General features: G+C 37.7%; 1 protein-coding gene across 1 annotated transcript; it reads left to right on the top strand.

The window, feature by feature from the left end:
• The first annotated feature begins 10022 nt into the window (after window positions 1-10022).
• On the top strand, window positions 10023-17378 carry ABRA (actin binding Rho activating protein). The gene is made up of 2 exons (XM_084282313.1): window positions 10023-10815; window positions 15449-17378. The coding sequence occupies exons 1-2, from the start codon at window positions 10064-10066 to the stop codon at window positions 15924-15926; spliced, it is 1230 nt and encodes a 409-aa protein (XP_084138439.1). The 5' UTR covers window positions 10023-10063; the 3' UTR covers window positions 15927-17378.
• Window positions 17379-18886: the final 1508 nt, after the last annotated feature.

Raw genomic sequence — 18886 nt, 5'->3', positions numbered from 1 at the left:
AAACCCAGAGTTGCCCATTCCAGTGCAAACATTCCCTTATAGTACAGGTTTTTGGAGGTTATTCTTCACTCTCTCCTTCACCTCTTGAACACTGGACATTTTGAGTTAGAGTTTTGACAGAACGTGAGGGATGTGAAGAGGTATTCCTTCCTCCTAGCCGTTGGTGACTGAGGTCTCTCCTGGTAAGCCAGAGATGTTTCTTTGAACCATTTCAGCTTCATTAGTGCTTTTAAACGCTGAAGAACCTAATGTGAAATCTAATTTGGCACTACTAAATTGGAGTAGCGCTCTTGATAGTGACCTGTTGGATCACTGGCCCATAATGAGCATAGTCCATGCTCTCTGACCACATTTATCTTTTAAAGACTGGAGCCCATGGGTGCAGGCCCATTGTCAAAATTAAACAAGAAGCAAGTGGCAGCTGCACTGGTAAATGAGAATATACACAAAACTTTCTTGCAACTGCTGCTTACTCCTCCTCCAAGGCATTAATCAACAAATGCAGGCTTACTAAAAGAAGAGGAGACAATTTCAGCTTCTTCCACAAAACAGAGAGGAAAACCAGATGGCTTCTGAGACCTTAGGAACAGAAGAATGACTGAACTAGCAAAAAGCTAGTTTGTCACTTCTTTATCGGACAGTCTCAGTGGGAAAAAAATAAATACATAAATAAAAATAAAAATTAATAGATCAGAATATTAAGACATAAATATGAAATATTTAGAGCTTATAGGAGCTTGAGGACAGAACATCTAAGAGGCAGGCTGAGAATTACTAGAGTATTTTTCTTTTGCCAGGGAAAAATGTAAGAGCAACGATTAATTTTGAAAGCTTGTAGAGAAATACAGTTCTCAAGCCAGACAAATCTTTCTGCTTTCTTTCAGCAATTTTAATAGATTCTATGACCAAATAAATTCAGTCATAGAAATCAAATCTTCCCTTAGAAGTCTGCATTAACCTCCTTTATTGTTAAGTACTTTTCCTAGTAACAAACTAAGAACCAACATTTCTCATTAATAACCAGCAGAAGGTCTTCCTCCCATTTACCTCCTGAGCTCACTGGTTGACAAGTTTCTGTGAACCCATGCTCTGGGTACCTAACTCTTTCCATGATGCTCCTGGAAGACCTTCAGGGTTGAGGGGAAGGAATAACTGGGTTGGAGAGATAGGAGCTGCACTAAGCATCCGTCACTGCACAAGACTTTTCTCACATTTCTGCAACATAAATCCCATGAATGGTGCAGATTAAATCAGATTAAACTCATAAGAAGGTGCCCTTGAAGGCTTATAACAAACAAGTCCAAAACAATGACAATGAGAAATTTTCTTCCTACGTTCAACTATTTTTATTGTACTTTTAATATATATACAGTAGACATATTTCCTGTGGATTTTTTCCTAAGATGGTTGCCAAATATGTGCAATATTGTAGCCCTGGGGCTCAACTAAACCTTGCCTTTGTGACTATTCAACTGCCAACAAGGGGAGTTAAAAGGCAGCCTTATAGCAGGGATGCTGGATCAATGTGTTTCCTGGTGCCAGTCTTTGCCTGTGAATTCCAGTCACAGAAGTGCCTCTTATGTAATTCCCAGTGGTTTTCAAAATGTATGACAAGAAGGCTTTTATCTTTATTAGTTCTCTCCGACCATTCAAAATCTCCCAGTCATTTTCTCTGTCTTTCCTGAGTAAAGTTTGAACTTTATAAATCACATGCAAAGATAAATACCAAGAGACAAATAAAGGCCAATATTGATATAGTGCAGCAATTTCAGCAAAAATATTTATTGGCAATCATCTGCCTAAGAAAGAGCAAAAACAGATTACTTCTGTCTGAAGTTTCAGTCATTGTTATTACATTGGAAAACCTGTTAAGCCCTGAGGGACAGATTCAATGGCCTCTGCCACAAACCTTAACAGCCTCCACAGAGAAAAAAAAGATGAATGCAGTAGCTCCAAAATTACCATATCCAGTCAAGTCATGTGAGTAATATAACACTTTTCAAACATAAACATGTGCTTCTCTTTTCTCTTTATTTTCTCATTATGTAAAAAACTCATTGTGCTTTGATTATTTTAAGAAAGGAGCTAGAAAAGCTGAAGCAGTATTGTGGGGCTGTTAAATAATGCTGAGTTTGTTGTTGTTCAGTCAAATCCCATTCCACATTCATCTTCTGATCATCTCCTGAGGTGATCTAGCCTAAGTCAGCAATGAGTAATGATTCAGGGAAGGAGCTAGAAAGGTCTAGTGCAGTGAGAGCTGAGGACAGTATACATGTCCAAGTAGCAAACCACCTCAGGCCAACCAACCACACACTTTCCAAAATCAGATGCAACTCTTGAAAATTCACCACCTACTCGAATCTTCTATGTTAAGCAGGCTAAAGTTACTGGTGAATCAGCAAAAATGCTGATTCAGTCAAGAAAAGGGTGCGGGGTGTCAATTTTCTCCTCTATATTTCTATTAATACACTGATCTATATTTTAAATCACCCACTGGATTAATCAGCATACCTGTCTGTGTGCCAAACTGAAGAGAAATTGAAGTGCCCACGATCCTCACAGAACAGTTCATCCCAGTTTGTGTATGCTGCTACCAACAATTACCTATCCTTATATCCAAGGGGAAAACATAGCTTTCTCCCTTTCTACGGTCTAATGACGGACAGTTTTAAGTAACACCCACAAGGAATAGTCCTCAAGATCCAACTCATTTCTTTCTTGCAAAGAGTTTTGAGTCTAAATCAGGCTATTAATTACCATTACATTATGTAACAAATAAGACAAACTTAAGAGTAGTTTAAAAAGGAGGTAGCCATGTAACTTAATCTAACTTGTTCTCAAAGTCTTTGATCAAAACTAACCCCAGAAAGCCTTGGGAATATCTGCTCTAACTTCCCTGGCAATTGAAGACCAGGCGTGAGCCATGGAAATACTCGTGCAGCACTGCAAATACCAGCTGGTCTCCCGGGAGTTCCCATCGCTCACTTCTTGACACCTGATGTCAGCTGGGCTCATGCAAGTAACTCCACGGGGCAGCCGTTCCATAGTAGACTGGCCACGGGACGTTCACTCAGCTCAGGACACGCGGAGTTAGGGGTCTACCTCTACTAACAAAAACACAGCTGCATGCTGTTAAAGCAGTTGGTGGTTAAGTGAGAAATAATAAATAATGTTGTGTCCTGCCTAGTGCAGTGGAATGTGATAGTGGGAGAGCGGACAGAGCCAACAGCACTCAAGAGATTTCATTTGTGTTACCCAAAGGTCAAAAGCCTGAGTATATCAGTATTGCTTTTTTAAATGAGAATCATCATGATGAATTTATTGGAAGGATTTCTGCTTTCTACCATGGATTCCTCCAAATCTGCAACAAAACATCCCACTTCTCACCAGGCTGGGTGAAAGGAAAATGCCAATTTTTCCCTCCTTGAATGAACAGATTTTGGCTTTATGCAGAGAATGTTTTTCCCTGACAAAAGGCACCAAATTCAGTTCCTATTTTACAACTTCCTTGACAACATATGTACACAGATTTGGGCTCAAAAATAAATCAACAAAAACATTCCTAGAATTCCCTTTTCACAAGGAAAAGGGAATTTGTTTCAGGACCTTTAAGGATAACAATAGAGAAGTGTAATTTGACTGGAGCACCAAAAATAAACTAATTGCTTTAGCCAGTTGAGAGAGTAAAAAACAATTAGACAATTTTTGTCTAATTCAAGGCATTTCCTTCAGTAATTATTAAAAACAAACAAAAAAGCACATTTTTTTTTTTTTAAGTACTATAGATAAATATTGAGATAGGCCTGTTTTCTCAGCTATGAGTGTGGTCCTGAGTGAAAACACTGAAGTATTGGATTTTATCTATTTTTTCTTTTCTGTGACTTTCCTTTCCTGATATGTGTAGGCTTTTCTTTGTTTGAAGAACTTGAAACATGTTTTCTAAAACTTTCAGTTTGTTTTCTGCTCCTTCCTCAAACCATGATTTCAAACCTGAGAGGAGAGAGGAGAAAAAGTTGCAAGTTTTGGCATATAATGACAATCAATAACTAGCAACTCTGTTAGAAGCTAAATGTACATTTTCAAAGATCCTACAAAACCCTGTGGTAGGTTGACTATATGCATCTTTGGATGTAACATGGAAAAGACACATTTATGTCTGTTTTTTTTTGTTTGTTTGTTTGTTTTGTCCATTTTGTAATCTGTATTGTCAAATTTTAAACATGCTTGATATACCTTTAAATATACCTGATATTATTAAAGATAATACAGGAGAACAAAGTGATGCATATCCAGTAATAAATGGAGGTAAATATTCTTTGAACAGACCAATGATAAAGTATACAAATAAAAATATCCATTCAGTTCTGCTCTAAAGCATACTGCTCTAAACAAGAGCTCTGAAAGGAGTTTTTTTTTTTCAAAAATTGTGAAAATTCTTTTTTCCTCCCACATTTGTCACTCTGAAATCTGAGAAACACCAATATACAGAGATGTGCAGTTATTTTTAACAGGAAAACAAAACAAAACAATGACAAAAAAAAAGCCATAATGCTTTATTAACACTGCCTTATTAATAGTTGACAGTGATTTGACTATACCTCTTATCTCGGGTGGTTTTATTTTCTTAAATTTGTTATTTCTTTCTTGTAGATGTTTAAAATACATTTATCTTCTATCGTATTACAACTAGGTGTCTGATTTCTGGTTCTCCTTATTCTGGCATGGCTCCCATTCATCTCATGTTGCAAAGTTATGTGAAGACTTTAAATTCCTTGTATCTAATGTTCTGTTCAGGGACAGGTTTCAGTAGCAGCCAATAATTTCATATTCCCAAAGCCATAAAACTATTTCTTGGTAAACTGTAAACTAAGATATGTCAGCTATTTAGAACCACAAAGTTAAACTGCTCATAATATAGTATTATATAATTTTCTTATCAGAAAAAAAAAAAAAAAAAAAAAAAAAAAAAAAAAGATTATTCACTGACAAAGAGATATGACCAAGATAACCTTGAAGAGCAGCATATTTTCAGGTATCTTTTAAAGCCTTTCTTGGTTTCATGATTTTCAAAAATTCCTTCATACTGGAAACAGAATTGAATGCAAATGCCTTTCTGCAAATGTTTATTTACACTTTCAAATGAATTTGCTTCGTTACTGTTTGCTCCTTGTTTGTTTACTCCCCACAGATACTCAGATAAAAGATGTATTTATGCTTGAAAGCACAATGGTATTAAAAGGATCTGAGCTTACCTTCTCTTTCTTTTCCTGTATAGATTTGATTAAACTGCACAGATTCCTTGTGGGTACTTGGATATCTAACCCCCATTGAAAACAGTGGGCACTCTATGCAGAAGTAGGAAGAGAGTGTCAAAGTGATTTACAGCTCTATATCCTAAAATTATTTTCTTGTTTTCTGTAAAAGCAAAGGCACCTTTAGAGGAAGAACACATGTATATTAAATGCATTGCCAGTTCAGTAGCTGTGCATCTATAGGATCTTGAAGATATATGGAGACACCTCAGAGGTGGGTTTCTCTGAGCCGTAACACCCAGGTCTCTCTATCATGCTGAATGCTCATCGTTACCCAGTTCAGATTACACAGAGCTGTTTTCTATCGTTAGACTGATTCACATTTAAATCTGCTTCACGTAGAACGAGATGAGCTTTGGGGATATACACTACAACTCGTTAGCTATAGTTGCTGCTGCTGGATGGTGGGCCTACCCTCTCTACGCTTGGCACCCTGCCATAATGAAGATTCTTTCAGATCTGGTTCTAAACAGGGTTTTCTTGGAAGTTTGTTGGGTGTATTTTTTTTTCACAAAGTAGAGCTGTCATCATAGGTCATGGATAAACCCTGATCTCTCATATAGCTGAATTCTGAAATTACACATAATCAAATGCAGATTCAAGATTCCCTGTTAATTACAGAGGAGCTGACTCAGTACAACAGGCTTTTTTGTTTGTTTGTTTGTTTTTTTAATAAAAAAAAAAAAAAAAAAAAAAAGATTGTGGTTAAATGCAAACATAAAAGGATGAAAACATAAAAAAAATAAAAAATGCACCAATGAATGTGTAGACTGTTTTCTGTTAACAGAAAGAGAGGATCCAGTCCAAAGGCACAGGAGTGGTCCATTTCTAAGAGCGGACACCTGCACTATACACAAGACTGCACACTGAATGAGGCAGAGTTGCTCATTACTATGGCTAGAAGTGATATGTTTGACGTGAACTCTAAAAATAAGGAAAACCAGAACTCTAACCCATTACACCAAGGCTTTCTGTGATCACTGGCAATGTATAGTGCTCTGACACAACATACTCTAACAGTGTCATGATGAAAAGAAAACTCAGTCTTGAGATTCCTTATTGATAATGGCAGCTGGTTATATTTAACCATGAAACACAGATTGTTCTCATTATTCATCACTAACTCTGAGGAGAAAAACAGCATCTTTTATGAGCTTACAACTGGATGAAAATGAAATTCCTTGTTTTAAGGCATCAAAAACACTGAATAACTTACATACAATGTCTGACAAGGTAAAAGAATGAAGGATAAATCCTACTTTTAAAATTAAGCATGGAAAGGAAAGGAGAAGGGAGAAAGGAAGACGAACCAGTCCCCCTCAGTGACTGTTAATATTCCACATAATGGGACAGAAAATAAAATTGTTTTTAAAAACAGTGAAACTACAGAGAATATTTCATCTAGGGAAAACAAACAAACAAAACAACCCATAAACAACTTTAAATGTTAACAGTGGCAACCTCTTAGATGGTCTTTTATGACTGTAGATTCAGGAAATCAGAAGTATTATGTGTAATGCAGCAATCCAAAAGGAGCAACAAAGTTCTAGGAACAACAGACTTGCCTCAAGACGTCAAAGAGATTGCATCCCAGAACTGCATGCAGTCAGGGCTAAGGAAAAAAGGAGTTCACAGCTTCCATCTACATCATGTCTACTCATCTATTTATCTGCTCCAGATGCTATTACTCCCATATACCTCCTACAATAAATTATCTCTCAAGACTGAATTCAAGCAGAATTCTTGGAAAATCCATTGGAGCACACCCTGTGAGATATTTAAGTCATATAGGAAATGTGATCCCAGACAATAGTTGGCTATTGGCTTTCAGAAGTGCCAATAGAGAGATTAGACACTAGCTTTGGCCACTAAGAATAAAAATTAAAAAATAAAAATAAAAATTAAAATATCTTACTGGAGCAAGACATAAATTAACTAAGCAATGGACAATGTATGAATCTGACTGGATGACTCAAACATTATTTATACTTTTCTCATGACAGACTTCTCACTGGCAACATCACAATGTAAAATAAGGCATCATTCAACATTTTCAAGACATGATTGTACACCCTAAAATTAAGCATAATAAATTCAGCTGTCTTGGAATAATTACATTAAAGTTTCACTGGAACTTTGAACACGCCTATGGTATTACAACTTCAGCTTAAAATAGTGACCAGTTTAAACTAAACATTTGTTTAACATATTGTCATGCAACATGGATTTAATAGTACTTTAGAACTATAATTTTGGTATTCAATTTAATTTAATGTGACTTTTTGTTGCCATTTATCTAAACTCTGTAAGCCTTAAGTCTGTGGGACAATGATTAATACATTGAAGTCAAGCCCATCAGGAAAAAAAAAAATATATATGTATCTTTATTAAGAAATTCTTTGAAACGGGCTGTAATTTCCAAGCCTTCAGAAGGAGTATAATTCTTTCTTGAGACCACAAATTTCAATACAGCCACTTGCAAAGATGGGAGGAGAATAAAAATATCCAAGAACCTCAACAGGAATTGCAGTAGTAAACCTAGCAGAACCTTTTAACAAGGTTCACACAATTTTGATTTGACAAATTTTGTTAAGAAGATCTAAGTTCTTTTTTTTTTTTTGCAAAGCAGCCACCTTTGAAGGATGAACAAGAGCAGCAGATGCTATGTTGGTCAGGTTTTTTGTTTTTTATCTCATATGCAAAATTGGAATAGTACAAAATTAACTGGAAAAATCACATAAAACAAATAGCAATAGCTATCCATCAAACAATGTGCTCGCTAACAGGGTCTCCTTTATACTTCCCTGCAATTTTCACTTATTTTTCTAAACAAGGATCAGACAGTACATTTAGGAAATATGACTGAAGTTGCAAGAACTTTGGAACAGGCATTAAAAATCAGTTTGATCATGCCAAATAATAATTAAAAAAAAAAATATCGGAACAATTCAGATTGCAATTTAATAACAATTCATTCCTAAAGTCTTGGCCTCCCCTATCCTCAAGAAATCATAAGAAATGATATAATGAGCTGGTATCGCACTCCTATGTTGCACAAGCATTATTATCTTCTTTCATCTCCATCTTTCTTAGCTGTTACAGAACATGCACCATCCTGCATACATGACTGCACATGCGTACTTTTAAACACAAGAAGCTCCCATTCCTGATTAGCCTTTAAGCAGTACCAAAATAAACGTTCAGTAACACATGCTTCTTAATCAGGTTACACCAGTACACTTCATAATGGCATTTCAGAGTTACGATGAAGCTGGTAATAGCCACGATTGTACAGTATACTGAGGTCATACATTTCTTTCTAAAATAAAAGTATGATTAAATATCAAATAGCAACACTAACCTACGTTATGTCATCAGTTTTGAAGAGGAAATGACCCCACAGATTAATGAGGAATTCTGCCTAGAAGTCAAAGGTATGATAAAGCTTTGTTATTAAACAAGAGCTAGATATAATCAAACCTACTTGAAAAAGCCCAGCCTTTAATAGAGAGAATCATAAAAGGCAGAGTAGTAAGAGTCCATATTTATCTCTGGTATAACACCAATGAAGCCAACAGAATACCCTGAAGTTCAGTTTGCCTGACTGCCACATGGTGAGTATGGCAAGTCATCTGCTAAGCTGTGAGGTATGATAGATGGAAAAAGCAACGCCAGTTTCCTTTCCTGTTTAGGAAACAATATACTAAGAAATAAGACACTATAGGACTGTAACTCAGAAAACGTCTGTTTGTTATTATGTAACAACTGATAAAACCCACCAAAAAAAAATATAAATTCAAATATAACCACTCTCCAGGAAGTCCTCTGGAATGAGGAAATTATGATTTTTCCTAGAAAACTATTTTTTTATATACTGTAAATGTTGAACATAATTATGGTGTAAATAACATACAACTAAACACTAGTTTATATAGATAACTTCCTTGAAAAAGCAGTCAGAAATGGTCACACTTAACTTTTTTTTTTTTTCAAAATCCTAAATAAAAATTAGGAGACCATTCATCCATCCAATCAAGTCAGACTTACTATATTTATCTTCAGACTAGAGATAGTGATTCACTCATTCTTAGCACTGACACCAAATGCAATATTGTTCCTAAAACCCCCTAAAGGTACACTGTAAACAGACATAACTGGGGAATAACTTGGAATAGAGCACATAAATACCTTTTAAAAATTAACATACCTGGATATTCTTGGATATGTGAGCAATAAAATGAAATCACCTAGCATATTTTTACAAAATACATCTAAACATTTCTCATTCATAATCTGCTTCTGGCTTTACACTCCGTAACTAGGGGCAAGTTTTGCCTGTGATGATGAGTAGTCTCTGCTCTGTCAACAACTGACAGCACCTAACATTTAGCCATTTCAGACACTCTGTTCAATATCTTTAACCCAAATTCTGCACTTGCCAACAAATTGGGGATTGAGCAGTCCCTGGGAAGAGTGCTGTGAATTTCTCACTATTCCCAGTACAGGTCTGTGTCATCCTGTTTACATCACGCATCATTCATCTGCTGTGATGAAATGCAATCCCACGTTTTAAAAAAAGAACTCCGTAATAGTGAGGATACTCTATCTTTGTGCAAAGTGTTTCACATATTTTCCATGGGCACAAACTGCTCCCTCATCTATTTAAATCTCTGCAGCTCTCTTTGCTGGACATTACTCGCTTAAGGAAGCTCATTGAGGAGGTGCTTAACATAAGAGGGCAAAGCACCAGCATGGCAGCAGACAGCAGCATGGCTCTCGAAAAGAAGGCGAGCACAACTCCTGCAAAAAGGGCTGTCCACAAGATCCGAACAGCCACCCTAGTCTTCAGCTTGGCGCGAGGTTGGCAGCAGTGGGCAACTGATCACAACGTAAAGCAAGCTCAAGAACCCAGCGGGTGGGTCCCCAGTGCAGTGGACTCATCAACTCAGCCAGTGCAAGAAAGACCCTTTGAAAAATGGCCAATTCCATCCACCAAGAGGGACCAAGGAAAAGACAATGAAAAATCCTCAGTAAATGAATCAACTACAATAAGAGATGCTGAAAAAAAATCCAGGGAATCGGATGAAGCCCTCAAAAAGTTCAACATTAGAAGCAAAGAGGTGACCAAGACAGTTGTAAGCAAAGCCTATGAACGAGGAGGTGATGTTAGCCTCCTCAGTGACAGATATGAGAACAACAATGGCAGCTCAGAGACGATCAAGCTCAAAGAAGAATCAAATGCTATTGACAAAATTCTTAGCGCCAAATTATCACCCACAATAAGGAGAAAGTGTTCAAACACGGTATCAGAGCTGACCAAGGGCTGGAAGCAGATGGAACAAGAGGACAAAGTGGGGACTAAGGAAGAACTGCTGCTTAACAGCCACGATGACAGCATGGATGCAGAGGACAGTGGCTATGGGGAAGCAGAGGACAGACTTGAGCCAGAGGACAGTGACCGAGAGGTGACGGCTGTGAGGATTAAACGACCTGTGCCATCTTTGTAAGTAAAACACCTTTGTTACAGTATCACAAATGGTCAGCAGACCCTGAAACGGGAACAAGCTTCCACAACAAATAAGTGAAATGAGATCAGGAAAAAACAAACAAACATAGGAAATGGTCAAAGAGAAATAATTATTCCTAAAGAAAAAGCAAAACAATTATAATAATAATAAAATCCAGAAAACCTTTCACATAACTCTCTATGCTTAAGTGGTTAGTCAGTAACTTCTGACTACAGTCTTGCATCTCAAGTACTATATGCATAAGAGACATAGGAAGTTATATTTGGGAAATGTTATTCCATTTAATTTTGACACTAGGTTTATTGGTTCATCTAAATCACTACTTACCTCTCAATATTTTAGTCCACATTTCAGATTAACATCTTTTTGTTCCTCAGGAACCCACAGCTATTCAGATGATCTTAGAGGTCTTTTATAACCTGAATGATATGATGATTTCAGCAAATACTAAGTCTAAAGCAACACACCTGAGCAAATAATATTTCAACATATTTATTCATTATTTTGCTTTGCAAAAATTGTGAATAATCTTGGGAGTGATTTACGCAGAATGTCCAAAAACAGGTATTGAGGAAATCACTTTTAGGTACATCTTAACAAAATCTGGGTGCACTGATTCTCTTTGGAAGCTTTCCTTATGGATTTGGAATTCATTAAGTCAAGGATGGAACTTCTCTGTTTAGGGTCCCAGTTCCTGAGATATTAGCCTGCCTCTACTTCTGAAAGAGTGATTTGAATCATGCTATAAATCATTTCTAAACCATGTTATAAGTCATTTGACAAAAAGAACATTTGAATCATCAATTCATTTTTCAAATTCAGCGCCTCTCTGTGGGTACACACACACACTCTCTCTCTCTCTAAGTATGCTCACGGAGTCTGTTGTGGAACTTTCAGACATACAGACTTTCTTATGCCTGTAACTGGTGTGAACAGAAAAGAAGGAGAAAAAAATATTACTTACTGATGTAGTTATTACAGGTTCTAAAAAAAAGAGAGAGAATTAAGTAGCAAAATTATAGTATCAGATGGTTTTGAGTAAGGCTTCTTTCAGTAAGAGGATTGTGCTTGAAGATTACTACACTACAGCAGCTGCATATTAAATTTAGAGTCCAGGTAGTAAACAAGTAAGGTTCAGCCACAGACAGGCAGTCCTGGGGAAGACTCCCAGAACTGCAGAGGAATAGCAGAAGCTGGTAGGAATTCCCCAGTTTGCTTTCCCAGACCCCTCCAGCAGAACAAACTTTTCAGAAGATGGCTACAAAGAGTTGTGCTGTTGCCAGACTTGCCAGAAGATAGTTGCCAAACCCACTCATCGCTCCCTTCTCAGGAACAGATGAGAAGGTCCACATGTCCAACTGCGAGAGGGGAAGCTGTAGGCAGCTGTTAGAGACATAGCACGTTATTTGCTCCAGTGCTCTGCTTCACAAACTCCGTAATGTTCCAGCAGGCATGAACGTGCGGCTGAGCCTGAACTGTTCCAGCACAAAACTTCACATCTAACTTTAAATTCGTGATGAAGGAAAGCACTGCCTCTGGGACCAGGGTGTGCTAAGGCTTCTCTGGGGCAGGGATGGCAGCCGGGGCCTAAATTTGGCTGGGGCAGGGTCTGGCACAGCTCCCCTCACAGAGCAGAGCCCTGGGAAGAGGCTGGTGCCAAGGCCTTCCTGTCAAGGCCACGGTGTGGTGGGGTCTGAGTCTCTGCCATCTTCTGCTCTGCCTTGCATGCGTGTGAGATGAGCACGAGGCTGTTTGAGACGAGAAGGCAGGCGTGTCAACCCGCTCGCTTAGCCCGTGTGGGAAAGACCAGCAGGACAGCAGGAATCAGAGGGCCAGGGCCTATACGCTCGATACTGTATCCTAACCACCATTTCAGAAACCAGAAACTGGAACCAGCACAAATGAGAACATCAAAACTGGCTTCCTGGTCATTCTGCAGACAGCGAATGACAGACTCTGCCAGTCCCACTAACTAGCCAGGTTTTGTACCCCACTGCCAGCAAGCAGTTACCATGGCCACCATTAAAACCAGGACTACGTCAACCACACAGTAAATTCCAGCAGAGATACCTGAACACAGGTAGCTATTTTAACTACTCAGACTGGTTACTAAACAATGCTTTGCTGTATAACTGACCAGCCATCACCCACAAGGAACAAATGGTTAAGTCAATCTGAAAAAGTTCTCCAATAACCCAGAGGTTGAAAGTCTCTGGTCCCTAATTTTGGGAGGGACTGCATGCACTGTCCTTTGACAGAAATTAGCAGAAAAACGAACTGTCAAAACACAGATTTCACACATTAGGAAAACAGCACCATTTTACCTGAAAATGATGCCAATTAAAATAAATTGCTCACTAAAAAATTGATAGTAGAGGCAAAGCAGCTATCTTTCCTTTAAACCTTACATATGTTTTCTCCATATGTCTCGTTTTAGGGCTGCTACCTAGGGAAAAATAGATTAGCCATATTTACTGAGGTGCAAATGATAGAAATAACACCCTCTCTATTACTTACAGACATCTCTTCCACAGAAATCTGTCAGGAATCTTTTTCTACATTTATAGTGCTATTATCAGGACTGGATTTATTTTATTTTTTTAAACTACCCATTATTATGTATTTATTTTTTATAGCCTCAAAATACATTATTTTAGCCTGCTGTTTTTATGAACTTTCCAGTCTGGCTTAATCTTCTTCAAAAAGTCCATAAGTATATGGACTTTTTAAAGCACATCTCTTATTTTCCTCACTATGTCCCAGGAAAAAAAAGGATCAGTGCCAGCATTTTTTCCCTCACATCAGCACCTTCGTGACCTCCAGCTGCAACATTTACTGCACTCAGGCTGCTTCCTTAGTAGAGTGAATGTTAACTTCTACAGGCCTAGAAATACTATTTCATTTCTGTTTAGGAGCCAAAGGGGCACAGCAGAGATATGAAATTCAAAACATTACAAAAGGATTCATGCATTTTCCCTAGAGACAGGACAGTAGGGAACACAGGGCATGGGCAACACTGTCATACAAGTTCAGAATGCAATTTGGTTATCACTTTGGTTAGCAGGTAAACTTCTTTGACTCTTACAGGTAACAGACTTGTTACATTGGGTTAAGCTCACAATCCTGATTTTGGATTCACAATCCATTGTATTAGGCACTGTACAGACACGGCAAAAAAGGATTCTAGGTCTATGACAGCTTTCTGTGTTAGCTCATCAACAAGCTAAACAATAAGGAAAATTGCACTTTGGGAATCAGAACTGGAAGATGCATTTAAAAAAAGGTAGTTAACAATATGGAACTTCCAAATCCACTTAGGCCATCATAAAAGCAGAAGGATAGATACGATGTTTTCCTCAACCACTGAAAAGGTGATAAGGATAATAGTATTCAGCTATAAAAGAAATATAGGCTTCAGAAAGAAAAGATGAGAGTACTTGTTAGACAGTTTAATTAAAAAAAAAATCAAGAAAAAAAAAAACCAACACACAAGAACAACAAAGCCTTTAGAGCACGCCATCTCACTTGGTTGTCTTCTCCTTTCAACAAGCTTAGTAGGAAACAAAGCAATGGGCAGCAGGCAGCAGGTTTGTAGTCTTCTGTACTGTTTTGCTAACTGTAGTTTTGTTCCGACTGTTCCTGTTAATATTCAGCAGATATTACTGGGGTGGTTTCAGAGCAGCCTTCTGGGGACTAAAAGTATTAGAAAACAAATTACTTCAGCATAGCCACAGCACAACATACTCCCTAGGCAAGCTCTATACAGATGCAGTGACAGGATGTGGACAGCACAAAGACTAGCTCAGACTATCTGTAACTCCCCCGCAACATGTGAGATTGGTCACTAGAGGAAAGAGCATCAAGAATCTGTCTGCCTGCAGCCATCCAGTAATAAAATGCTGCTACAAACATGAACATGCACGAGATCTGTTAAGATCTCTTCATCCTTTGACCTTGACACAAATTTCAGTAGCCTTAAGTTTCTTCTAGCCTCATACACCTGCCTAAAGGAACATGAATTTTGTACTTCAAAAATTGTTCAGAATCATAGATAAAATATGTATAGGCAGAGCTACTGTACTTTTGTCTTTTTTTATTATTTTATTATTTTTTATTTTTTTCTGAATTCAACACCTATTAGAAGGAACAGATTTTTCCAGACACTGCCCTCTGTGCTTCAGTCAAAAATAGGTGAGGCCCCAGTCTGTACACTTGCAGTTACTGTCACCTGTAACATTAAGTCAGGCAGATTTCAGGCTCTGCAGTGCAGACAAAAATGGGGAGCTATGTGACTGAATGAAGGTGCAGGCAATCAGCAGCATACTGTCTCATATCCCTACAGAATTCAGCCAAAATGGGTTCAAAACTAAGCTAGAAGGTGGTAGCATAGATGAAATCAAGCTGTTGTCAGTGAATTTGTTTTTAAATGCCATCTGAAATGTGGACTAAAAACCCTCAAAGTACTAGTTTAGAACTGGTGAAAACATGCCACCTGGTGGTTAGCATCTGGTCTGGAAAAACACAGTACATGTTAGTATTAAGACTAGTACCAGGACTGTAATTAAATGATGAAATGCAAAACTCAAATAGTGTTTTTGTTTCTTCCAGCGCAAGCAAGCTCAGTGAGGAAAGAAGCACTAAGGCTCACAGGAAATACAGCCCCGTTAATAGCCTGAAGGACAGGTGGCAGGAATGGGCAGACCAGCACATCACATCACAGAAGCTGAATCCCTTCAGCGAAGAATTTGACCACGACCTGGCCATGTCCACACGCCTGCATAAAGGAGATGAAGGGTATGGCCGTCCAAAGGAAGGAACCAAAACTGCTGAAAGGGCCAAGAGAGCTGAGGCCCACATTCACCGGGAGATCAGGGACTTGTGCTTCATCATTGAGTCAATGGCTAAACCACGGCGTGACGGCAAGATCCAAGTCACTTTTGGGGAGCTCTTTGAGAGATACGTTCGTATTTCAGATAAGGTTGTTGGGATTCTCATGAGAGCCAGGAAACATGGACTGGTAGACTTTGAAGGAGAAATGTTATGGCAAGGAAGGGATGACAATGTCATAATTACATTATTAAAATAGGCATGCTAGGAGGACAAGGGCAACTTGCCTTGGAAAACCTCTGTTTGTCCTTGCTGTTAGTTTTTGCACATTTGGAATACAATATTTTTCCACCCCCTGGACAAGAAAAGACATTGAGCATTTTTCTAAATAGAAGCTTTGTAACTAGTGCATGATAACTCAAGCATCCAAATGGATTTTTCTCTGTACCAGGAGGGCTTGCAGGACACTTCAGTTAATGACTATACCAAAAGATAATTAAAGAAAAAATATATTGAACAATAAGCAAAAATATATTGAACATAGAAAATCATAATAATACAAACAGCTACAAATAATTTCAAATTTTCACTTATCCTGACATTCAGGATCCTCTTGACTATTTAAACTGGGATATCACAAATACAAACCATGCCAGAGCAGAAGCTGAATGATGATCTAAACTCAGGCCAAGTTTTTGATCTGTGAAAATGATCTTGTGTGCATATTTCCTAACTAATCATTCAAATGCATGCAAAAAGGGTTTATTTAAACACAATCAAGGATGCCAAGTTTGTTTGTTATAAACAGTATAAACAAATACTATTGCAGTTTTATCTTGTGGCAACTACTGATAATTTTCTCATACATATCACAGAAACTAAGATAAAAGTCTTTTATGATTTTCTTTTTTATTTAATTTATTTATATAATTTATTGTTTCATTTTTAGAGTTATGGCTGATGAACAGAAAACACCAAAGAGAATATAATACACAAGAAGTTTTGAATAAATAGCCACAGAGAAAAATCTCTTATGCAACATTGTGCAATACATCATCTGAAGATCTATGCATCTTTCTTATAAATATAGGGGAAAGTAACATGTAACATTCAGATCAAGATGCCTGGGCAAGTAATTTGCATAATGAAAAAACAATGTTGCTTCCCCTCATAAGATTCTTTCAAAGTGAAAGAAAAAATATCTTCTTACAGAAGAAAAGGGTGTGTGAACACCTTGCCTCTGTGATAAAAGAAGTACTGCTACCATATCACAAGAGTACAGGTACTCCAGTTTGATCCTCCAATGAATATATAAATTATATCTTTTATAAGCAAGTGATACAAGAAGTGGTTATTATGTGTCTCTTGTAAGTTGATGGAAAACAGTATTTTGGGCACAGTTATATGTTGTGAATCTAAGGAAGAAAAAATTGTATTACCACTTGGATTCAATAGCACTTATTTAACATTAGTGTTTTCTTGAGATCTCTCAGACTACTTTAATAGATCTGTAAAACTGACCTCTAAATGTGATATTTATGTATCAGAATGTTTACTTGAATATTCTTCCCTGATTCTTTACATCTTTATATAATGACTTACAGCTGCCTAAGTTGCTTGTCAAAGGAATATATGAGTTGTAAATAAACAATTATTTTTTTTTTGGTTCTTTCTCCCACACACTAGAAAAAAATACATTTGTTCCTTTTCTTGGAAGTAAATAAAATCACTAAGTTGTTTTGAAATACAAGTACCTTGTCCTGTTCACAGGTACTGAAGGAAGTGAAGGTTTCTCTGTCCAAAACACCAGAACAAGGTTTCAAAGTATATGGAAATTAAACAGCATACTAAATATCTGTACAAAGAACACACCCTAAAGGCAGAACAGGCTACTCAGAGAGGCTGTAGTCTCCCACTTTGGAGATCTCTAAAACCCACCTGGATGTGGTCCTGGGCACCCTGCTCTGGGTGGTCCTGTTTGAGCAGGGGGTTGGACCAGACAATCTCCAGAGGACACTTCCAACCTAAAGCATCCTGCAATTCTGTGAAATGTTAGGTGAATTATATCATATTTCTGCTCACAAGAACTCTCATCCTATTATTGGACAACACAGCAGAGATTAGGTTCACACAGATACTTTTTTTGGTGTTATCTTCATGGCTGATTTAAAGGCCAAGAATACTTCACCATTATATGAGGAATTATAGGAATTATATACATCTTTCATTCGGTGTCCTTAGACAGTAGGAACAATGTATTTCTATACTGAAACACTCAAACACGGTATTCCACCAAAAGGTGAATTTCAATATCATGCATGTTTACAGCACACAGTAAGAACTTGTGCTTTGCTATGAAGTCTAAGCCATCTGCAACTTCATGTTCAGGAAAACAGGTGGAATACAACCAGGTGTACTGCTTAAATAGCAAACAGAAAATATAGCTTTTATTTTAAGCCATCCAGCATACATAAAAGACAGTCTGTAGAAACCGCAAAGTTATTTTTTTCACCTCTCCCTGTTTGATAGGGATGAGGAAGTTGGAGTATCTCCTCTACTGTACCTTCCACTTGATGAATGCTGCTTCTAACAAAGCAATTGTTACTTTAAAGAAGGCAATTGTTGCCAACAATTTTCATTCATACAGCAGCCACCTCTGCCTTGCTATTCCAACTGAAAAAAGAGGCTAGGTTGACTGGATCACAACCAGATGCACATCTCTGACCTTTTACTGCTCTTGCCCTGTACAATGAAGGGTGGGCAGACATCTGACTTGGACTAAGTGCTGGCATTCTCAAATCCAGCCTTCTTCATCAAAGTTAATTACAGCACATTAAGTGTTTATCCTGAAGGTAACAGTTGCTCACGATCCAGTCTTAATGTCTGAAATTTAAACATGTCTCCATGTATGTTGACAATGAGATTCGAAAGTTTTACCCACCTAAACATGAGAGCAACAGATTATAAATTGTTTGACTTCTCTACAGGCTCCTCTATGGCCAGAAATCATAATGGACAAGCTCATATTTTAACAGTTTCATATAATACATAAACTAGTGGAGGCAGGAAAAGCAAGGACTGACTAAGTTGCAGGAAAAAGCTTCTCAGCTGACCTGTAATTTGCATTGACCAAGGAGGGAGATGGGGAACCTTCCTGTCATCTTTGTGGAATGTAGCAGAGAATTGAACTCCTCTATTTTCATACATCTTCAGCAACAG

The sequence above is a fragment of the Netta rufina genome (genome assembly GCF_964035555.1).
Source record: "Netta rufina genome assembly, chromosome: 2".
Classification (NCBI taxonomy): domain Eukaryota; kingdom Metazoa; phylum Chordata; class Aves; order Anseriformes; family Anatidae; genus Netta; species Netta rufina.
Note: the sequence above shows the minus strand (reverse complement) of the source record. Positions and strands in the feature narration are given on the sequence as shown.

What these genes read in the sequence shown, in the direction of transcription:
- ABRA (XM_084282313.1), top strand. Translation starts at nt 10,064, where the DNA reads ATGGCAGCAGACAGCAGCATGGCTCTCGAAAAGAAGGCGAGCACAACT. An exon ending in AAACGACCTGTGCCATCTTT is followed by an intron (nt 10,816 to 15,448) that starts GTAAGTAAAACA and finishes TGTTTCTTCCAG; the next exon opens with CGCAAGCAAGCTCAGTGAGG.